Source organism: Amphiura filiformis, chromosome 19, assembly GCF_039555335.1.
Source record: "Amphiura filiformis chromosome 19, Afil_fr2py, whole genome shotgun sequence".
Classification (NCBI taxonomy): Eukaryota; Metazoa; Echinodermata; class Ophiuroidea; order Amphilepidida; family Amphiuridae; genus Amphiura; species Amphiura filiformis.
The window spans coordinates 55,924,240-55,949,105 of record NC_092646.1 but is presented as its reverse complement, the minus strand read 5'-3'; the positions used below and the strand labels follow the sequence as shown (position 1 = coordinate 55,949,105).

General features: G+C 35.3%; 1 protein-coding gene across 9 annotated transcripts in view; it reads left to right on the top strand.

The window, feature by feature from the left end:
- Positions 1-24,866, top strand: part of LOC140141524 (uncharacterized) — an 87,137-nt gene that overhangs the window by 19,484 nt on the left and 42,787 nt on the right. The window contains exons 1-8 of one of the 9 annotated variants that reach the window (XM_072163418.1): positions 5,288-5,637; positions 5,881-5,950; positions 6,497-6,549; positions 9,819-9,947; positions 10,224-10,420; positions 11,150-11,227; positions 12,053-12,266; positions 17,048-19,048. The exons of 3 other annotated variants lie outside the window; for them this stretch is intronic. In XM_072163418.1, the coding sequence (XP_072019519.1) occupies positions 5,418-5,637; positions 5,881-5,950; positions 6,497-6,549; positions 9,819-9,947; positions 10,224-10,420; positions 11,150-11,227; positions 12,053-12,266; positions 17,048-17,094 (1,008 nt within the window). In that variant the 5' untranslated portion in view covers positions 5,288-5,417 and the 3' untranslated portion in view covers positions 17,095-19,048. Of the gene's footprint in view, positions 1-399; positions 1,535-5,285; positions 5,638-5,880; positions 5,951-6,496; positions 6,550-9,818; positions 9,948-10,223; positions 10,421-11,149; positions 11,228-12,052; positions 12,267-17,047; positions 19,049-23,520; positions 23,790-24,866 lie in introns of those variants that run through there. 5 more of the 9 variants (XM_072163422.1, XM_072163420.1, XM_072163421.1 and 2 more) reach the window with 5 other exon arrangements.

The window sequence follows — 24,866 nt, the reverse complement described above, 5'->3', positions numbered from 1 at the left end:
ACTATCATACTACAAGCAGGAGTATACCATTTTGTGCCAGGGTTGCATTAGGCAGCCTATATATTACCCCTTGTAAATAAAGAAAGGTAGAAAGAGTAGTCAGTTACATTATTTTTATTTTGTCTACTAATAAAACGCAATGAGAATACATATACTAAACTAGAATTTGATTCCTGATTCTTCAAGTCTGTTTCCACAATGCATCCAATCTCCCCTCTGGACCAGACGTATCCCTTTTTAAAGGGATTTTTTATTTTCCTTGGATTAGTGGTTCAACAAAATGTTGCCGCTGTATTTTTCGCAACAGGCAATAACACTTCAACAACTTCAAAGTAGAGATCATGTTAGAAAATGGCAGTTGATTGACAGTTCGCATCGTATTTTATTCTCATTTTACAGGTCATATGCCCGGAAGAGATCCAGAAGATATATGTATTGGATATTAAATAATTAGATTCTGTACTTTGATATACGGAATTTGGCAAGCTATTATCATTGAACGTTTTCATCGTCTAAAGCTAACCAGCTGGTGTAATACCTGGTGCTTCCATTAATCCTGTGTATTGAATGGCAAAAGTAGATATTTTCAAGTGACTTATGCTAAATGATCTGAATGACGAATAAACACAACACTGGTATACATTGGCGTGCTCGGGATTTCGTGAAGGAGGTTCAGGGGGCAGATGCCACATCACTTTAATGATCTTAGAATTCCCCTTACTCATGCCACTAACGCCATTGTACCGATATACAGTAAGCCAAACAATTTAAAGTTGTGTTCACCCCTGTATATCCTAATTTAAGACAAATATGTCAAAAACAAGCCGATAATACCTGAACTCTTTAGCTCTGATTCAAGACCTTATTTGTTGAAATTGGTTGAGAATTAAAGAAACGGTGATCTAAAACCTACCGAAGAGACGAAATCAAAAAATCTGCACTTTTGTGTTCTAATCAATAAAAGCATGGCGCTAGTTTTAACGTGCTAATCAATGGAAGCACGGCGCTAGTTCCCTTGTTCGCGAACAGTTTGCGTACAAATCAATAGCGCATGCAATGGAGGAAACTGCAACTTTTAAATAGGCACCTTCCTTGGGGTTTTGGATCGATGTGTCTTTATTTTTTGAACAATTTCAACGAATGAGGTCTTGAAGGTCTTGCTAAAGGATGCAGCTATTGGCTGCTGGTTCCAATTATGACATGCCTGTCTTTGTTTAGGATATACAGGGGTAAACATAACTGGTACCTTAATGGTTTGGCTTACTGTAGTGCTGGATGTACTGGCAATACGCAATTACAAAAGTCATTGAGCAATAGAAATATAGTCAAAATGGTTGAAAGTTTTTGAATTTGAAGGTAATGGGAAAATAGGTAACATACTTTTATGTAGTTCGATTAAAACATCTACTGCAGGTAGTAGATAACCATCCAATAACAATAAAGTACCTCTTTTAAACAAAATTTATTTTTATGGCAAAAAATTGGCAAACAAATCCAAAATAATGTAATAAATAAAATTAATATACTAATCATATGTAATGTCTCGCTATAATAGTATACGCTTCTGACTCTTGGTCTGACTTTTTGGTACTTTACATGTCCTTATTCTATAATATTCTAGATCTTGTTACGGGTAAATTCATGTACGAGGATCGGTATGTAATGAAAGCTGATGATGGCATAAAGAATGTCTTTCAAACCACATAATGTGTAAATGATACCATATACTTAATTACGTAACAGCAGTAGCATAAAATCAATAGACTAGGGACACTGCCAAATTACGCGAAAAGGCGGGCCTTTTAAATTACACCAAATGCATGTGTATAAAACGTCAGAGAACAGCAACAATACATGATGTACATATAGCTAATTGTTAGCATGAATAAATACTTCGTCCTGTGTCTGCCTTTGGTTAAATCTGAGACCTGCTATTAAACTTTGGTGGAAATGGGATGTCTTTGAGCTTCAACAATATTAAGAGTTGGAGGGAAGCCACATTATTCTGCAAAAAAGGCGAAAATGAAAAAGTAGTTAATACAAATGACATCAACTATCTCCAATATGAAGCAGATTGAATATAATGTCTGCGGCTAGTACTCAGTATGATGATAACTGATGTAGATCAAACAATAATCTGTGCATGTGTACACTACGGGATTCTCATGAGAGTAGCAGCGCTGCTACTCTCGAGTACCCACGTCGGCCACCAGACCCTTGTGGCCCAGCAAGCCGGCTGCAACTCGCGAATACCTCGTGGCGTAGGTACTTTGAAGGTACTCGGAGTACCGACACTGGTACTCACCTGCCAGGTAATATGCAGCTGAGTACCGACGTGGGTACTCTGGCAAGAAAATGAGGCAAGCGGGTTGCCGTTTTTTATTTGTTTTTGTTGCCATATTGATTTATACTGATTAATATGTTCCTGATTTATGTTTCTTATTTGTTTTGGGGCATTTTTAAGCGGGTAAGTTAAGTAGGCCTAGGCCTATTAGTAAATGAGTAAATAAATAAGTAAATAAGTAAGTAAACAACTAACTAAAGGAGTAAGTAAATAAATAAGGCAATAGGTAAACAAATAAATAAGTTATTAAATAAATAATTACCCAACTTGAAGTAAATAAATAAATAAATAAGGAGATTGGTAAACAACTAATCATAAAGATAAGTAAATAATTAGGTAAATAATAATTAAATGAGTAAGTAAATAAACAAGGAAATAGGAAAATAACCAAGTAAGTAAATAAGCAACTAAATAAATAAATAAATATCTAAATGAGTAAGTAAATAAATAAGTGAAGATAATAAATAAGTATATAAACAACTAAATAAAAAATCAATAGTGAAATAAGTAAAGAAAAAGTAAATTTATAAGTAGGCCTACATAAATAAATAAGTAATAACTAAATAAATAAATAGGTAATAAATAAATGAGTAAATAATTAAAGCAAATAATGATTCAATGAATAAAAAACATATGAACATTTCAATAAAATACATGATTCAAATCTTTTCTAAACATTTCTAAAAAATAATAAACTTACTAAATAATTAATTAAATAAGATCAAAATTACAAATGAAAACAACCAAGCTGAGCAACCAGCCAAGCAAACGGCTAATTAACCAACCAACTAAGTAAACAATCAAACAAACATAAAACCGATACAAAAATCAAAGCACAAGAAAATAAATAACAATCTTCAGGTTTTGGAACAAGGCAATTTAAAACAGAAAAATCTTCACATAACATCGGTCTAAGTAACATGCTAAAACATTATTAACATAACAATGATGATGGTAATTTGGTATTAACAAATTAAAGTGTTATTTTCTTAACAGAACAAAACGGAAAACAAAAGAAAAACGACGGGATTATAATATAACACTGTCGCCGGCGTGCGGAAAAACTGCATTGTGCAACAAGCATTATTGCATCCATCATAACAAATTAATAATTCCACTTCAACGCGTTCGTGTGCAAACCTTGTTGAACGCGTAGTCGGCCGCGTAGTTGTATCATAGGCGCACGTGCCTTGAAGTCAATGAACTTTACGATCGAAGGATTTTGGCGACGGAGTACCTCGCGGGTGAGTATCTTCACGGCTACTTCACTGCTGACACATGGGTACACCATGTATGCGGTTACTGTGCAGGTACTTCCGCTGAAGGGCCATTGAAGTACCCCCGACTATGGTGTGCCTATAAGTCACCTACTCGGTACATCGCAGTTGACTCTTTTTGTAGTGTAGGTGTGATGACTGATACAATATGGTGGAAATTTATTTAAAAAATTGCACACTCATGTAAATATGGTTTAAAATAGTACAAAATACTATCCAAATAGAAATTTAATAATTCACGTGATTTACTATTGATGCTCTCAACCCCAAATGAACAGAAAGTTAGAAAAAAAATCTCATGCAACCGATGACCTCTCTCTATGTACCACTTCTTTTCGTATTAATGTAACAATTGCAGAATAACAGTTGCATTTTAATCACGGCTTCTAGGGTGACTCCCATTTATTGTTTGAAGATTATGCAACAGAACTCGTGAGAACTGGCAGAAACAAATTTCCACGTTTGCTATTGTTGGCAATATTGGTTTATAGGATGAAAAACGTTTTTTTTTAAATCAAAATAACACATACGTACTTGAACACACATTATAAATAAACTTTTAACACGGATGCCGTCTTGTCGAATAGTCCCCAGCTAGAAACTCAGTATCTTCCGAGTTGGAAACCGTACATAGATGCGTTTATAAGATAATCATTTTGTAGCCAAACCGTTCATTATGACACAAAGGTACAGTGTCTATCATAGAGAAATACCATGAATATCCATATACGGGGTTATAAGTCAAATATCATTACATACTGTACGACCCTCGTACCTTAATATTACATAGTTGCGGTTTGATTGTTGGACTTTATTGAGGCTAAAGGAAGATAGTAGGTAAAAAAGATTAAAGGGATCCTCCCTAAGTCTAACCTCCCTAGCTTGTTTTGTGTTTAAACTTGTTTTGGTGTTAAAAACATAATTGTATAGTTTAATAGTGCAACATTGTTTGAAAAATGTGACGATAATGTACTTTATGCAGTCTGTGATATTTAAAAGAGAAAAACATGTTGTAATCTTAAGGGTAAATATTCTTATACGGTATACTGGTTTGATTTGATTTTGATTATTTTTAGCTAGGCGATATAAGTATGTATCACATGAAATAAAAAAAATGAAAAACAATCGTGAAAGTGTTCTTTTTTGCATATTTTTCTTGAAGTTGACTGGTTGTTAAGGAAATGTGTGCTCAATCTTTAGTTATATATATATTTTTATATTTATGATAAAAATTGTTGCGTGTTCCGCGCACTTTCTTTACACTTACAATCAAAATTTTTGTACGCTGCTTTACGAACAAATTCATTTCAAGATATTCATAGAGAAGCAATAACCTTGCCAATCTAATAACATTGGACCACTAGAATAGTTATAAAAATGGTTGTCTTTAAAAATAACTCCACGTCTGAAGGGGGAAATGATAAATATACAAAACAAATATTATTTGGTTCCAAAAGGAGCTAAATCCAATGAGAGCAAATTTTACACTTTGCATTGGAGCATTTTAGGGACAAAATGATGTTGAAAATAGTTAGAAAACAAGCTAGAGTCACAATAATATCCATTCAAATCGCTAAATGTCACTTACACTTTAAAATGTTAAAATATAGCAGAAGAATTTGGCACAAGGCAGCTATTGGACTTAGCGCCCTTCGGAAACAAAATCTTCACTCGATTGCAGCTACCACATTCACCCGCGACTTGACCGGTCAATTACGATACCAGTAGAGGCATAATTATAAACTCCTCGAATAACTATATCTCAGACATAATGCCTGCAATATAGGTATATCATTATGCAGTACAACAAGTCTATCCAAAAAGTGAATATGGAAACTTTAGATTCGAGTGATACAGGTAGAATTTTTGCACAGGAGCGAGGTTCTGGTGTAAATAAGCTACTTTTAATGCTGGGGGTTGTTGCAGTATTATTGTCCTCAGTTGCTCTGGTTGTGGCGTTATTAAGCTTAACGCAGAATGGGGGTACAACAACTTTTGCCGTAACTGGACAACAAGGTTTGTATGATCTCCACGGACTATTATTGTATGAATAATTTGTATAAATGCATAATTCGGAACAACATGGAACAAACATGAATCTTACGCTGACAATGCTTGTATTAGTATGAAACACTTTTATGACAAACTAATGATAATAAAAATAGTGACATTAGATTTTGTGATACCAAACAGGACACATTTTCGATTATTTCACTGCGTAATGTTATGAATGAATATTGTTTTCTTCTCATTTTGCAGGTTCCAATGCGAAGAATGATCGAATATGGAATATTGCAACAGGACACGCACAAGTCAATTCCCTTTACATGTAAGAAATAGAGCATAAATTGAAACAAATGCGTTTCTTTCTTTCTATCTTTCTTTCTTTCTTTCTTTCTTTCTTTCTTTCCTTTTTTTTCTTTCTTTCATTCTTTCTTTTTCTTTCTTTCTTTCTTTCTTTATTTTAATTATTTATTTTTGGTTTTTTTGTTGTTTTGGTTTGCTTATGTTTTGCTTATGTCAAATCGTTTTCCAAAACTGGAGTTTATTTGGTTAACTACAACATGTAGTTAACACTAGATCTCGAAATAAAAATGGGCGCAGCATCACGTTTGCAATTTTCTTATGGGTACATACTTCAGGTGCTTATCTCGTCGATTTTTCTATCCGTGATAAAATATTGCAACGTTTTTGAGAACTTGAATTTGAAATGAACAACAATTGCAAAAAATATATCATTAAACTATATCTTTATCTGGGATCATATCTTCAAAACCGTTTTATCAAATGAGCGATGCGTTGTTGTCAATTTAGCTGACAAATATAACTTTCACATAATTATGTAAACTTCTAAAACATGTTTTCTAATTTGCAGCGATCAGAAATCTGGCCAGTTAAGGGGATTTACGGTCGACTTGATAAACGCGGGTACGTGTATTATCTTAGTTTTTTCTCGTTGAATTCGTAAGAATATTTCTCTCCACCTAACTGTTTGATTCCAAATATTTGAATTTACAAATTGTAAATGGTGTAGATATCGTAGCGAGCATGACATTTTGCACATTGATCGTTTTTTGCAATGTTTTCCTACGCCTAACGTATTATTTAAAAGATGATTTCTACATTCGTGTCAAAACTCCCTGCCCCCCCCCCTCCTTTGAAGTTAGACCCCCCCCTCCCTTCTTTGGCTATTGGGATAAGTACACTAATACATTATAGACATAATACCTAGCTTTAATATTGAAATGGTTCCAAGTCGACGACCTCAAAATCAATGGATATTTGCCATGTTAGACTATAATTATGGTCGGATGTGTACGACGTTCTTTTTATATAATTCATAGGCCTCATAGTCAACGGCACGTACCAGACAGTTAACTTGGAACCCTACTTATTACTAAACCCCGTCAATGCAGCTTTAATTCGCACAGCTTGAATATTTCAAATTGAGACGAAATGCTCTTCATAGGCTAAGCAGCATTATCGGTATTCTGTATTCTCGTCTACATCTTTTCAAAGTAGATAATTCGACAAAATTCGTGATCATTCGACAACATTAATTTTTGTATTCATTTGCAAACTCTTGTTACACCGCACAGCATGCGAACAAAATGATGTTAGCTATTATTGGAGTTTAAACAACAATTGCTTAAAAGACCTTCTTTAAAGACATTTTAATGCACTTACACTACACGGTTTGAGACAAACAATCGTATTTTTGCCCCGGGGGGCACTCAACTTTGGAAGTGACGGTATGTGCCTGTCAATAGGCCCCCTCTTTTGAAGTCGACTATACCCGATGACTCCCTTTTTTTAAAAGCCATACCCGATGACCCCCTTTTTTTAGTTGCGGCTACCCAATGACCCCCTTTTTTTGGTTGAGGCTACCCAATGACCCCCTTTTTTCTAGAATAGCATCATCAAAATGGAACAAAAAAATGCCGAAACTGTCAAATTTTGCTCAATCTTTTCAAAATTATGCCGAAATTTTCAAAATTTTGCTCCATTTTTTCAAAATTTTCTACCCGATGACCCTTTTTTAAAATCATATACTCGATGACCCCTTTTTTTCAAAATATTGTACCCAATGACCCCTTTTTTATTTTGTTTGTACCCAATGACCCCTTTTTTAAAAATAACGCTTTGTACCCGATAGGCCCCTAATTCGCGACTCCGGTAGGCACATACCCGTCACCTCCAAAGTTGAGTGCCCCCCACCCCCGGGATTTTTGCTCTAGGACAATCATTAATCCTTCGCGATCCTCAAAATTAGAGCGTAATGTACAGCATACCTGTGTTTATCAATTCAAATCGTTATGATTTTTGATCATCAATGTTGTTGGCATCCTTAAATATGAAAGGATAACACTTAAATTGGTTCCATTTTTTGTGGTTCCCATAAGGGGTCGAAGGTCACAGTGGGGACCAAAGCTAAAAGATAATCATTGTGTAATGTGTTTTAATGTGTCTCAAGTTGTTTCTCTTATTCTCTTATCACAAGTCAATTGTCTTATTTTTCTACGTTGATAAGTTCAGGAATGGAATTCTAAAAATGTTATACACAGATATTAAAATTTCATCGATACTGGTTACAAATTACCCCTCTTAAGGTTAGCAACTCTTTAAACTTTTTGGTAGTTCACAGCATCTTGCGAGTGGTAGTGCATTGTACAATTCGTAGCGAGTGTGTAGAAGAATTCAAATATCACAGATATACTTTTGTAGGTCCTGTGGTTCTTGAGTTATGTTGTAAGAGGGTTGAAACATTTCCTCAAGGCCTCATAGTCAACGGCACGTACCAGACAGTTAACTTGGAATTCTATTTATTACTAAACCCAGTCAATGCAAGTTTAATACACATAGCTTGAATATTCCAAATTGAGACGAAAAGCTCTTCATAGGCTAAGCAGCATTATCGGTATTCTGTATTCACGTCCACATCTGTTCAATTTAAGTAGATAATTCGACCAAATTCGTGATCACTCGACAAAATTTGTATTCATTTGTAATCTCATTGATAAGAGAAACTCCTCTTAAGGTTAGCAACTACTTTAAACTCTTGCGATTTCAAATATCACAGATATACTTCTGTAGATCCTGTGGTTCTTGAGTTATGTTGTAAAGAGGGTTGAAACAAAAACACTTTTGTAAAACGTACATAACTCATTAACAACAATAAATCAATCAAATTTTCAAAGTATATGAATTGTCGAATGAACTTTTGCAAAACTTCAAAGTGTTACTTTTCATAATAAAGAAATTTGATTTTTTGGCTGATTCGACCAACAATACCTCGTCTTCCCTTAACATTAATAAGAAATCTCAAACATATATTTAATTCACAATTTCGGTGCAATTTGTATTGTCATGCCCCCTTCAGATTGGAATGCAGCCAAAATCCAATAGAAATATGTATATGCACAACCTTTAACCCATAAACATGTCTCAATTATTATCACACATTATTTTTCTATTTCGTTTGTCGAGATGAGTAATTTGAATCGGCGCAGTTGCCTACACTAAGCATCATAGTGCAATATGACAATTGAATTTTATATTCCTAGCAATGAGAGGAACAATGTGAGATATAATATATCATGATAGAACACATTTTGCATTTTGGCCCCCATTGTGAACTTTGATACCTCGTGGGAAGCACAGGGGCAAAGAAAAAAAATGGAACCAATTCTAGTTTTTTCATTTGAGGTGTATGGCTGTCTAAAATCATTAATTAGTATTGGTTACGCTAATGAAGCAAATCAAAATTCTACAAAAACATTCCCCTCCTCCAGCACCCACCCACAGGAACGGGCAATTACTCTAGTGTTGGCTCCAACATTGATTTGGGGAGGAGGGTAATACAGGGCGCTTTGGGTTTGGGATTTTCTTTTGCGACAGTAGTGAAACCAATGTTTTTTTGACATTCTTAAACCTGAAAGAGGAACAATTTGAGATTACAACAAGATTTTAACTTTTAGCCCCCATTATGACATGACATTCGTGGGAAGCATAGGGGCAAAGAAAAAATGGAACCAATTCTAGTTTTATCATTTCAGGTGTAATGATGCCAAAAAATCATTGGTTCCACTAAATGTAGCAAGACAAGATGTCAACTCAAATATCACCCTATATGTGGCCCCTGTACTATCGTTTGCATTATGTTTGCCATCATGATGTTGCGTTATGTTCTTTTACAGTTTGTCGATTGGCAAATAAGGATTGCCGTTTGGTGTATGACGTCTGGCAACACTGTTGGGAATCAGAAAAAGGCCAAGTACCACGTGGGGGTATAGGGCTAATGAGTGGGTGGTATGACGCATGCGCAGGTAATTAATCTTTAAAATAATTATTATATAAATGTATTACATTAACTTTGCTTTCATTGTATGCTACATATCCATTGTGCATGTGACCTTGTTGAAAAAAATCTGCATATATAAAATGCCGATAAATTGACCTTAAAGAAATGGTATCCCTTCTGCTATTAAAGTAAAGATTTATGGTAATAGTGACAAATAATGTTTACGTTTTGTTCGTCTGTTTATTGTGGTTTTTGTTGTCGTTGCTCTGGTCCTTCTTATGTTGGAACGCATAACTTACAGGTTGGATCAAAGCTCACACCAGAGCTCGGACTTTCAAATTCAGCAAGTCATGGAATAAACCTATAGACTTCTATTTTGCCATCAAGACTGGAAACCCACGTGGATTCAATCCTACGGATGTAACTGACATGAAGTTTGGTTTTGTTGATGGATTCATCAATGATGAATTCTGCTTAGCTCGTCAAACTTCTATAAAGGTATATATGTTTCACGGCCTAATGAATTATGTAGCAATTACTCGTACGTAACACATTTCCCTTATTACTTCCAAACGTATATCATGACCCAACAAAACGTTTTAAACTGGTTTATTTGGGGTTTGGTAAAAACGTTTTTAACATTATATGTCGGGTTAAGTATCACAACAACTTTTTTTTTTAATGTCAAAACGTTATTGTAAAATATTTCGTTATTAATAATTAAGGGCTCTAGTAGCAATATTTATAGTTCACGAATTTAAAAAAATGGTTTGATTTCAGAAGGGCATTCCTCGTATTCAGAATGCAATTCGATATGTCTGGTGTACTCTCAGCTCCCATAAAAAAATACTGTGCAAATGTTGATATCAGATTCCTTAAATAACATGATATATGTTAGATTCTTTTGCAATAAGCTTTCACCATGTTCACAAACTAATATGTTTGAATGTTTTTAAAACGTTTTATAACCCGACATAAATAAAACGCTAGTTTTAGGATAGGCCCTCTATGGTGTTATTGATCGAGTTGCCGGGCGTCTGTGTCAAATATTCGTACTAATGCAGCAATCTTGCAATTTAATATCGCTTTGCTTTGTCTTACGCCCTACTTCTTCAAATTATAATTGTCGCCGCTCTGTTGTGTAAATACGTATGTTTCTTTTTTTTACTATGATTACGGTGACGGGTCACGGTGGTTGCTAAATTACGATTCCGGGCTCCTTTTCAGGGATCTACACTGTCGGTGTCGCAAATGCAACACTATGATACGTATGATGACATGTTAAACGCTGTTCTTTCTGGTGAGGTAGGTTATCTCAATGCTGTTCTGATCCCTCTCGTTTATGTTGTTTATCTTAAGAACTCTGATAGGTGCACACTTGAAGTACAGGTAACTGAAGAGGGGAAGTTACCCCCAAATCACAGCGCCAGATAATGACCGGGCTGCCGAATGCGAATGTGTATTTATTTTGGAAGATTCATGTTTGTTTCAAATGTTGGTGTTTTTTTCTCCAAAATTTGACATTTCTTGGTGATATTTCAAGAAAGTGACTTGCCAAAGAAAAATCTTTTGGCACATACTTTGTTATTGTTCATATACCTCTTTTCTTTTCCACATACCTACGTTACTATTCAGTTTGGTGATTTACTAATATTTATATATTTTTGTGACTACATTTTGGCGCTTCAATGCGTTTTAAGCTTACCATGAAATTAACGCAAATATTTGGACATGCTCCTCTTAGAATCTCTGTCTCATTGACGGCTATTGCAAACAACAGAATGCAGATTGGCTCGGGGTAACTGTCGTAAATCAATCACTAAATACACACACCCCTGTGTGTGTTTGTCGCAAACCGAGGACATTGTGTTTTGTATCTAACCGAGGACGTGTGTATGATGTTTTCATCGCCTAACCGTGGACTTTTTTTGTGTATAATACGAAACGGAATTTTAGCCATCACCTGCGGACGGTAGTTTTTACACGTGTTACGCCCCACACACCCCACATCTACACACCCCAACCCCAACACGTACACTAATTACAAATAATCGGGACAAACGAACATCAAAATGTCACCAATTTTCACAACTATTAAGATATGTTCAACGTTAATTTTAATTGTGCTAGGTCGATGCGTGTATTTCGTATGGCACTACTGCTCTTCCAACTGGCTTAATTAAAATAGAAGACCCGGTGTTGGACTGCTCTATGGACTCATCAGGTCGTGGGCTTATGATGCGTATGGATAATCCTATATCAGAATGGTTTGATCCTGCATTGGAACGACTTATGCAAACATCGGAATATTGGGAGATATGCCAGGACGTTAAAGACCAACATGGTATAGTTTATTTTGTAGGATATTGTGATATTGTAAATACTCTTACTTTATTATTGACAATGTTACGGTGACAATACCTTATTCAAAACACAATAAAAGGACAATTACTTTATTAATAATAATTATAATTAACCCTAGAACTACTGGGTCATATTTTGTAACACGAATTATGAAGGGGGTGTTGCGACCGCCCTTAAATTTCATATATAAACGTCATTATGCCATTATATTTGATTCTGATGTATATATGGGTCTCCTCTATCGAGTGATACCAAAATAAGTACAAAAATTCTTTACATAATATTAGGGCGCTCATGCAATTGTAGGAAAGTCTTGCTATGTACAAAAGTACTATAGGCAAATATGCGGTTTTCACCGAATTTTCCGAAATATAAAAGGAAATAACTAAAAAAAAAAAAGTCAGTAGGTCAATAATAAGTGACAAGAAAATCATGACAGCCTCACCAGTCCCCCCCCTCTATGGTCATCTTTGATGGCCGGTCCTAAACCCGGGTAAGGTGCTGGGGTAGAAATTTTACCACCAAAACAAGCGCAAAGGATGTTACAACGATTAGCTAGCTTAGCTCGTTTGGTCGTAAACCTGTGCTTTTTTATGGCGGATCAAAAATTGGGGGGGGGTTGGTACATGTAGTAGTTCTAGGGTTATAATATATTCTACTGTATGCATCTTCTGTTTTGCTTGTATATTATAATAATGTTTTTACTTAAAATCCAGATGTATATTTTATTGTACACCTTGCAATGCAAGTTGTATTTAGTAATCTATGATTATACACTAGTTTTGGTTTAGGTCATATCATTGTTTTCCTATGTACTATTCATTTTTAAGTTACCCTAGTGTCTTTCCAAGAATGTCACAAAGGCCTTTGTCGCCTTTGTTTACCACCTTCATACGAGCTGGATTTTTGTCAGGGGTGGAATCCATATTGAGGGGCGGGGCCCACTGGGTCCTCAAAGCTGACAAGAAAAAAGGTCACGCCTATTTTATATCACAATATCGCATGTTCTTTTATATTTCATTCGTAAAACGTAATAGTTCCAAATAAACAGTTCTACAACTGCATATGGATATGGCCGGGCCCGAAATGACCAATCATTGTAAGGGGCGGTCTCCCCACCAGCAGCTAGACCGCTACGGCAAACACTGTTTTCGCGTCTGGTCCCACGGAACCGGACGCATATGGTCGAATCCAACGAAAAGTGTACACGGCATGTTCAGGGCCATAACTTAAAAGTATTAATCAATTGGCATTCGTTTTTGTATTGTGTTTATTCGCCTTGATCATACGCTTCGCGCCATATATAATAAGACCCCTTCTGTGAAAAACTTAGACACAGAGACCCCAAAACATGCTATTTTTACCCATTTTTCAAAATATTTCTTAAAGTATTTTTAAAAACATCTAAATCAGTTATGAAAAGAAGTCATTGGATTGAATCTAAATTGATTTTCTGAAAGGTGTGTATTCAAAGATTGCCTGTTCAATTTTTCACTTTTTTGTACATAATTATGAATTTTTGTGATAATTTTTTGAGTGGTATTTTTTTACATTACCTACGAATACAATTTTTCATAGCACTAGATATATCTTTAAAAAATGGAAATCACTAATAAATGCGCAATCGATACAAGCTTTGATATGTCCAATACTGAAATGCATTGCATTCGGACATCTTTATTATTGTGTTTAGCTGCCAGAAATTCTAAATGGCACAAAGGTAGGTTTGGTAAAAAATATGCATTACCTCCGAATACATGTTAAAAGCTGTGTCATTTCCACAAAGTGAGAGAATAGTAAACAATAGTTAAGCAATAGGTGCAGGGTAATACACTCTTTATTTCTACCAAGTTTCAATAGCCTGCGTTTAAATATTTCTGAGATGTCAACAATAAAAGCAAGTATTCGTAGGTAAATTTCGGTAACCGAATGTTACTTACGAATACAATTTGACATCATGACAGTATTGTGAAACACCGCCATTCATGCCAATGCCCATATTGGTACATAACGAAGGCCTGTGTGTTTGCTATCAAATCATATGTCAATGAAAGTTGCGAATTCACATACATGCCCACCACGCAAAAGTGAATACGGCTTAATTGTTGAAAAATATGTACTGAAATAGACGACGGTCTGCTCATTTGAAAGAAAAATCAGATTCAAAGAAGATTAGAAGGGATAAATACTTGGATTTGTCAACTGTCATGTGTGCTTCATTTTAAATGTTTACCGACCTTCTGGTTTCTGAGTAATTTGTGTCCAAATTGATTTATTCGAAGGTAACTTTTGACTTTTTCGCTAAAGTTACCTACGAATACCATGGAAAAAACGACTGTTCTCATTGTTTCATGATCTAGACAACACAGTGATGGACCCTGGTATAAAGCTAATTGTAGTTGCCCTCAAACGAAAGGCCACAAGACGTAACTGACTCCAAGATGGACTTCACAAGTCTGCAATAACGGTTTTAAGCGATTTGTGTGCAATTAAGCAAATTAAAGTCACTTTAGTGCCTTTGTTTCTTACTTCAATCCTCTTTCAACCGCTGTGAACCGACATTATTAATACATGATAGGGTCTAAAGTATCAATAAACGCACATAAAGAAAATAATACATTCAAAGTGCTTTATAAAATGAAGTTTTGATTGCGATATCCACCAAAAGTCTAATTCTTACCTACAAATACTGAAATGTTACTTACGAATACAGCATAATACATGACATGTGTAATGAAGTGTCCCTACCAATGGAAATTAATTGTCACAAACTTTAAGCGGTACCCCAGGACACTATTATTACCCATATACGGATTCATTCAACAATTATTTATTATGTAAAATTGCTGATTAACTACTTGTATATCAAAATGAAGTGGTCAAAATCTTGCTAAAAGCATCAGAATTTTTTTGATCTAAGGTAATAGCATTTATTCATTTGGACGTACCATCTGAAAGAGGTCTAAAAACTACCATTTTATCAATTCATTACCATAATAGCAAAATTTAAACCTCTAAACTCAATATAGATATTGTTAAATCGCTCATGTTACCTACGAATACCCGGGTTTCTTCACCTTTTCATTGTATAAAGCGTTAGGTGTATGCGTATAATTCCTAATATTCTTGAAAACATATATCCTACTCGTTCTTATACAATGTGTAAATTGATTCATACTCATTTGATAAATAAAATACAGAAACTGACCTAAACTTCGTTTTCAAAAATAAACTAGCATAAATTGACTAAGATCATATTGATCGCATTATAAAAATAAAAACAAATATTTTCTGGCTGAGCTAGCATTTTCCTGACACCCTGTGGTCTACATTACACGAAAAAAGCGTTAATGGGAATATTCCATTTATTTTAGGTTGATTAGTATTGCGATAGTGAAAGCATCCTAGTGGTATTCGTAGGTAACATTGGGTTTTAATATCACATTTACTATCACACGTCCTGGATTTATTTTTCAAGATTAGTAATGGCACTTTTGGTTCCTATAAGGCCAATATGTCATCAATCAATGGGCAAAAGGAAAAATTGTGGAGACATTTTTATTTCGGACTTTTATTTTTGGCCCGTGGACATTTTTGGTTGGATTCGACCATATAATAGTGTTGGAATTGAAACTGCCAAGGGAAACATTTCTAGAAGTTATATGTTATTACTCATTTGAAGATATACATACGGCTTAAAACTTACATGCATATAGCCGTGTTTGTGTGACAGGGGATTGCTTAAATATATTAACCCTTAATAAATGAAGAAAGAAGGAGTTTTCAGTTAAATAAATACCATAAATTAGTAAGTTAATAAATTACTTCATTAATTCATTAATTAAATTATTTATTTTATCCGAGGTCAAAGGTCATCAATCAGAGGTTATCCGGGGTCAAAGGTCATATGCGGTCAACGAGGTGAAACAGTAACAGTATGTTATCCAAAGTCAAACGTCGTAAACAAAGGTCATCCTGGGTTGGGTCATACGGGGTCAACGGGATGAAATAGTGTCCCTATCATGCTGCTGCCCCTTTGGGCTTTAATAATCTTGGTAAAATTAATAATATTATAAGAATACCAAATGTTCTGTGTTCCAGAAAGGGGAGTGCTATAAACTATATTTGATTCAAATCGTTAAATGAGGGAAACATCTCACCTCGTGGTCAGAGGACATCAAACCGAGGTCACCCTGGGTTTAAGGTCATGTGGATCAATGGGGTCAAACAGTATCTATCAAATTAGAGAAAACACCTGTCGCAACTTTCCAATAAATTGAGCTACTGTTAAAACAGAATGCATTAAGTATAAACAAATAAAATCTGCACATTTCACTAAAGTCTTTTTCATAATTGTTCAAACATATTTCATCTTGTATCTCTAATACCATCAACAATCAAAACTAATAATTGTCAAGATATCAAAACTTTCATATCATTTTTATATTTAATTACAACTAATTACATTTATTTTTATTTTGTCTACTAATAAAACGCAATACATACACTAAACTAGTATTTGATTCCTGATTCTTCAAGTCTGTTTCCATGTACACAATGCATCCAATCTCCCCTCTGGACCAGACATATCCCTTTTTAAAGGATTTTTTTTTCTTTTCCTTGAATTAGCGGTTCAACAAAATGTTGCCGCTGTATTTTTCGCAACAGACAATAACACTTCAACAACTTCAAAGTAGAGATCATGTTAGAGAAATGGAAGTTGATTAACAGTTCGCATCGTATTTTATTCCCATTTTACAGGTCATATGCCCGGAAGAGATCCAGAAGATATATGCATTGGATATTAAATAATTGGATTATGTACTTTGATATACGGAATTTGACAAGCTATGTTTCATTGAACATTTTCATCGTCTAAAGCTTACCAGCTGGTGTAATACCTGGTGCTTAAATCAATCATGTGTTGAATTGTAAAAGTAGTTCTTTTCAAGTGACTTATGCGAAAGGAATGACGAATAAACACAACACTGATATACATTGGCGTGCTCGGGATTTCGTCTAGGCGGTGGAGGGGGCAGATGCCACATCACTTTAATGATCTTAGAATTCCCCTTACTCACGCCACTAACGCCATTGTACCGATATACAGTAAGCCAAAAAATTAAGGTACCAGTTGTGTTCACCCCTGTATATCCCAATTTAGGACAAATATGACAAAAACAAGCAGATAATACCTGAACTCTGATTCAAGACCTTATTTGTTGAAATTGGTTGAGAATTAAAGAAACGGTGATCTAAACCCATGAAAGCATGGCGCTAGTTTGACCGTGCTAATCAATGGAAGCACGGCGCTAGTTCCCTTGTTCGCGAACGGTTTGCGTACAAATCAATAGCGCATGCAATGGCGGAAACTGCAACTTTTAAATTGGCACCTTCCTTGGGGTTTTAGATCGATATTTTTTTGAACAATTTCAACGAATGAGGTCTTAAATTCGAGCTAAGGATGCAGCTATTGCCCGATAGAAATCCAGAGGAAATATGTATTGGATTTTAAATAATATTATATTCTGTACTTTGTTACGGAATTTGGCAAGCTATGTTTCATTAAACGTTTTCATCGTGTAAAGCTAACCAGCTGGTGTAATCATTAGAGAATGAATTTGGAGAAAACCTTCTGATAATTACAAACACTACCTGAGCAGCAAGACCTTCCCTCTAAGCTTTTAATCCGATAAGCTGATTATCTATTTGTTTTCATGAATTGGAAGACATTCTTTGATGTATTACTGAGCTCAATCATCTGAAATTACTGGAGCGTAAGCCACTCAGGCTGGTGGCTCAGCATAGTATTTTATTAACAGAAGGTTTTCTCCAAATTCATTTCCTAATGATACCGGGTGCTTCAATCAATCATGTGTATTGAATTGTAAAAGTAGTTTTTTTCAAGTGACTTATGCGAAAAAATGACCAATAAACACAATACTGATACATTGGCGTGCTCAGCATTTCGTGAAGGATGTAGAGGCGGGGGCAGATGCCGCATCATTTTAATGATCTTAGCATTCCCCTTACTCACGACACTGTACCGATAGAGTGCTGGATGCAGCAAGCATTTTCTGGCAATAAGCAATTGCAAAAGTTATTGTGCAATAGAAATATAGTCAAAATGGTTGAAATTTAACCCACCGCATATAGGTAATGGGGAAAAAAACGTAAAAAAAACCCGTAAAATAATTTCATGAGGCTCGATTCAACATCTACAGCAGGTTGATACAGCCATTTAATAACATTAAAATGCCTGTTCTAAAACAAGATTGATTTTTGTGGCAACAAAATGGCAAAAAGATTTGAAATGATGCAGTTAATAAAAAATAATTATACCAATCGAATGTATATAATATATCACTATAGTATAGTTGTTATTTGCTTCTGGCTATTTGTTCAAACTTGTCTTTCAGTTTTCCTCTTGATTCCGACTGCATAAAATAAGTCAGGCCAGATCTAACTTAAGACATGGTCTATACTATGGAGATTAATTCTATGGATGAGGAACTTTTTGTTATTTACTCATCCTTATTCTGTATTAGATAACAGTTTAATTTTTGGACTTTACTAGGAGTAAAGAAGGAAAAGAAAGATTAAAAGGATTACTCCATAGGTCTAACCTCCCTAGCAAGTTAGACCAGTCCTAAAGATAGACCTGGTCTTACTTGGTTTGTGAGGACTATGGTGTTTAAGGTAGACGAGGTATTGTTGGTCGAAGCAACCTAAAAATCGATTTTCATTATCTATATCAATATACATTGTATTATTGAAAATTAACGCCTTGATGTTTTGCAAAAGTTCATTCTACAAATCATATACTTTGCAAACTTGCTTAATTTATTGTTGTTAATGAGTTATGTACGTTTTACAAAAGTGTTGTTGTTTCAGCCCTCCTTACAACGTAACTCAAGAACCGCAGCACCTATAAAAGTGTATCTGTGATATTTTAATTCTTCTACGCGCTCGCTATGAATTGAGCAATGCAGGTTTTTGCCAAAGGTCACTACCATTCGTAAGATGCTGTGAACTACCAAATCACAACAGTTTAAAATAATTAATAACCTTAAAATATATAGTTTGTGTACAAGTTTAGTAGTGAACAATTGTTTGAAGGATAGACGATAAAGTACCATTCAGTCAGTGATATTTAAAACCGAAATAAAAATCGTCGGGTGCATTAACATAGTGACGAATGTTGATTTTTGTCATTTTATAAAAATGGCCAATGTATTTTAAATAGTGAGTAGTTTAATATTACCAAGATTTGAAGCTCAAGTTTGCCCGACGTACTCGACGTTTTACAAAGTGACGCATCTAAGATCCGTCACTATGTAAAACACCATTTACTCGCGGATAAACAACTAAATTATTTGGCGTATCCCCAGCTTCCGTCACTATGTAAAACAATATTTTTCAATCTTAACGAACACAATTCAATACTGTCCATTGAAAACTACGGGATGGCGGATGCTGATCACTCGGTATAAAACAAAAACGTTTACGAAGAGGAGATATTTCAATGGATCATTATTTTAAAGTTATAATAACATAATAATGCAAAGAAACAAAATATACACAGTCAAATGTTGAAAAGGTGATATTTTAGTGAACTCTTGAACTGATTGAGAGACATGGAATTCCTGACATAAACTGGGAGTTGATTCCACAGTCCGGGTGCTGAATGAATAAATGATCTCTGGCCGTAAGTAACAGCATTGACAGTCTTCCGTTGCAAGTTGATAGTAATGTTTGATCTGAAAGCACGAGTTGGTTTCTTGATCGTGATGATGTCACATAAGCAGTCAGGTACCAGGTTGTTGAGACATTTGAATGTAAGAAGCAAATATAAAAATTATGATGCGCTTCTCTACAAGCAGCCAATGAAGGGAATGACGAATATGTATTATGTGTTCGCGCTTCTCAGTCAATGTAACAAACGTGGCGGCAGCATTTTCAACGCGTTGCAGTTTGCTGATCCGAACATGTGGAAGCCTATAGAGAATGCTATTGTTTGACCCAATGTTTCAATGCCAACTATCGAAACAGGAATGGCATACCAACATTGGCCCAATGTTTCAATGCTAACTATCAAAACAGGAATGACATTCCAGCATTGGCCCAATGTTGCAATGACATTTATTTATTTATTTATTTATTACATCTTCTTTAGCCTGGGGTTCCTTGGGTGCCCAGGGGTCAAACAAAATACATCAAAAGGTTAAAACATTATATATGAAATATACAAATTCTTAAAAGTACATGTATAGAGAAATAAAGCAAAATATAACAATACATTATTAATATACAAGTGTAAAAAAACAAACGTTAAGAAATAATCTGTTTGAAAATTGAAACACTTGCAGGAAGAGGTTGTTTGGCCATAACAGGCAGATTATTAAAAGTTACCATCCCCCTAGAGTTAAATTTTCTTTCATCTGATTTTTTTCTACATAAAATATAGAAATTTGAACCAGATTTCCTTGAGAGCCAGCTCTCGCACTATAAATATGACTGTCAGAAACTGAGTTGAAAATATTGCACAAATTGGAAGGAAGTTTTTGAGCAAGGCTTTTGTATACCAAACTATTGAGATGTGTTGAACGCCGATCAGAAAGTTTTTTCCAGTCTAGCATCTGTAATAATCATCAGTGGGAAATCTACGTGGAAGGCCGAGTATGACCTTCCCAGCAGTATGTTGCAGTTTATCAAGCCTGGAAAGATGAGAAGTACAAGCGTTTCCCCGAACAACATCACAATAATCAAAATGAGATAGAATTAAAGACTTAAATAAAAGATTTAAGGTAGCCTTTGGCAAGATATTACGTACTCTTCTAAGAAGACCGATGCGTTGATTAATTTTGGACACAAGTTTGTCAATGTTGAAACTCCATGAAAGCGATGGATCAAGTCAAATACTAATATTAAGCTGGCTTTGAGTACGACTGAGTCTTTGTTGGGTGCCAATTAACATAGATTTTAATTGGATTGTAACCACTGGGAAACATGAGCAAGTTCAGTGTTCAGAGTTATATTGATTACATCGATAGATTTCCCAAAAATAGCAGTATCATCTGCGTAAAGATACACTCTAGAGCTACTATTCCTTATGTTACCAGGAAGATCATTAATGTAAAGAGTAAAGAGTAGGGGGCCCAGGATTGAGACCGGAGGAACCCCAAAGTTAACTGGGGCTTTATTAGAATGATGATCATTGACCTTTGTATTTAAACTTGATATCGCTCAGTTAGGTGCAATAAAAACCAATCAAACTCCCGACCCTGCACTCCAATGCTAATAAGCTTCTTACTGAGCACTTCGTGATGGACGGTAACGAAGGCTTTTTTTAAGTCAAGAAAAACTGCCCCAGTAATAATCGCACACTTCAACAAGACAGGTTTGCGTGGAGTGCATTGGTCGAAAGCCAGATTGGTTTGGAGATAACATTTGGTACTTTTGAATGAAATATTATAACTATCGAAACTATGTTCACTTTGAATGGCATATCAATGATGGCCCAATGTTGCAATGCCAACTGTTGATACAAGATTTACATTTCAACATTGGGCCAATAATGGAATTCCAAGGCTGCTGAAAAGCCTTGGGCCAATGTTGGAATGCCAACTTTCAACCAATATGGGGCCAATGTTGGCCTGCCAACCGCGATGATTCCAACGTTTTCCAACCTTGGGCCAATGTTGTATTGTTATTTGGGATATTCCTCAGTTAACGGCCTTTTATAATTTCCGTGGATACAACAGGGCGAGTAATATTAACAGTACATATGATTGTATAGTGGTCAGAGGAAAGAATACGCTTTTATTATGACATCGTCAACAAAAGTGTCTTCCTCATGTGTCATTAAAAATACCAGCGTATGACCACATAGGCTATATGAGTTCAAAATCATATTATTGTCTGATGTGCTCTCATGTCCCACAAAAATATACTATCAAAACGTTGCTACCAGAGCCCTTAAATGGTCAAGATAATTTTATATAAAATACACGTGAATAGCGAGCAGGTAATTTTTGCATCATTAGAAAAATTCCCAAAACACCCAAGAATGAAAATATGACAAATCTCTTGCTTACCTGAAATTTTACCTACAAAAATTGTCTTTCGCCCTCTTTTTGCTCAAGGAGAGATAACTATATAGATTTTTGATTTGATTTGTTCGGGTTTTGACAACCCTGGATAACCCAAGAAAGCCTCTATTGAAGCTTATTTCCATTGGGGTCCATTTGAACACCGGGACGGGTTGGGAACAGTCAGGGGTTAACACCCTACTCTTTACGAAACTGGCTGCGAGATACATGTACAGGTATGGCTCTCTGTACACGGGACCGACGGCTTAACGTCCCCTCCGAAGGACGGAGTACTTTCATGATTCATTTACCCAATTCTAAATGAACCATGGGAGAGCGGAAGTCTGAATTTAATCTACAGAAGTTGCCAATTAATTTCAGACTTTTTTTTCCAAGTCAATATCCCAGCAAATCGCCACCGCCGGGAATCGAACCCGGGACCTCATGCACTGAAGGCAAGTACCCTAACCATTGCGCCACGCTCTCCCCTTGAAGTAACGCTCTAAACCACATCAACCTGAGTAAAGTATACCGCCATTAACGTTGACTACTAGGTTAGCTTTTAGAAGTCCTGTATTTAAATTTAAAAGTCTAGTTTCCATTTTATAGACAAGTTTTTATTAGCAAAATCCATTTTGAAACAAACGAATGCTATTTTTGCATTAAATTAAAATACATTAAATTTGTCTTATGTTTAGATCGAGTCCCCATTCGCTGTATTAAGTATAGATCTGTCAGCTTGTTAAGTCTCTTTTTAAGTTCTATATTTATGTACTATTTTTTATTTTAATATTTATTTACCAATTTATGTATTTTAATTTATAATTGAACGAATCAGAAACGAAAAACAAACATTACTTCAAATGACTTGATTGTTTACATTTTTTTTTCAATCCAGGCTTCTTCAACTTATTAAAGTACTCAATTTGTATAATATAATTTAGCACTTCTGCAAAACCACCAATTCATATTCACCAAGTATATGTATCAACAACGCGATTACGCATTCAGCTGAGGGCAGGACTTGATCCCCGGACTTGACCAGTTCATGAGTTAATTACGATACCAGCAGTTTTAAATCCTTTTCAACTATGATGAAGCTCACACCCGTCCACGAACAACTATGGTATATCTCGGACATGATTGCGTACAATATAGGCATTAAAGCAATCCCGTATTCAGAAGCCTATATTATTTCTACAACTTGTCTTTCTACAACACAAATATGGAAACTTTAGATTCGAGTGATAGTAGTAAAATTCTCTCACAAGAGCGCGGTTCTGGTGTAAATAAGCTGCTTCTAATTTCGGTGGTTATTGCAATACTATTGTCTTTAGTTGCTTTGGTTGTGGCGTTAATAAGCTTAACTCAGAATGGAGGTACAGCAACGGTTGCCGTAACTGGACAACAAGGTTTGTATGTTCTCCGTGGATTATTATTAGAATTATATTTGTAAACGCATAGTTCGGAGCAACGTGGAGCAAACGTGAATCGAATGCTTGTATTAGTGTGAAATAATAATGAAAATACGACATTATAAATTGACATACCAAGCAGGGCAAATTTGGATTATCTCATTGCATAATATTACGAAGAATACAACTGGTTTCTTCTCATTCCGCAGGCTCCAATTCGAAGGATGGTAGAATATGGAATATTGCAATGGGACATGGAACCTCTAATGCCATTTACATGTAAGAAATAGTACATAACTTCAAACAAACGCGTTTTTTTTTTACAAATTGCAATTTCTAAGCGTGAAGCTTTTGTATATATTCCTCAAAAATACATTATCAAACATAATTGTGCGACTTGAAGTGAACAAAAATGTACCATGAAACCACATTTTGTTATCCGGGATCATATCTTCAAAACTGTTTTATCAAAAATGAGATCTGTTTTGTTGCCAAATATAGCAGATAAAAATGGCTTTCACATAATGTAAACATTGAAAGTTTGTTGAAAAAACATATTTCAAAATATCACCACATACATTTGGTCGCTTTTCTGGGAAACTCTAAGGCTTTTCAGTTTTGAAAGAAAGACGCAGATTCTCAAACAGGACAAAATACAATAGACCGATGCAAAATTGGCAATAAAAATAGTTGGCCAGCTCATTATGTGACCATCCAGCACAACTGAGCCCGGATGTCGCCAGTGCCACTATTGAGATATGCTCCATTTAACTTAACAAAACACAATAGGAAACAAAGGATTTATTGACTGTTTGATTGATTTTTCACTACTTAAATGTCAAGTACTATAGACATGATTATTATACATCATTTTAAAGCTAATTTCAGAATATCTCAAAAATGATGATTGGCGACTTCAGGGCTCAGTTGTGCTGGATGGTCACATATGAGTCAATATAGGTAGACTTCTAAACAGTGACGTAGCCACATTACAGAGTGTGGGCAAAGGGGGAAAGACAATTTATAATGGGGGCAAATATTGACCAAAATGGTCAAAATGGTCTCAAAGGTAGA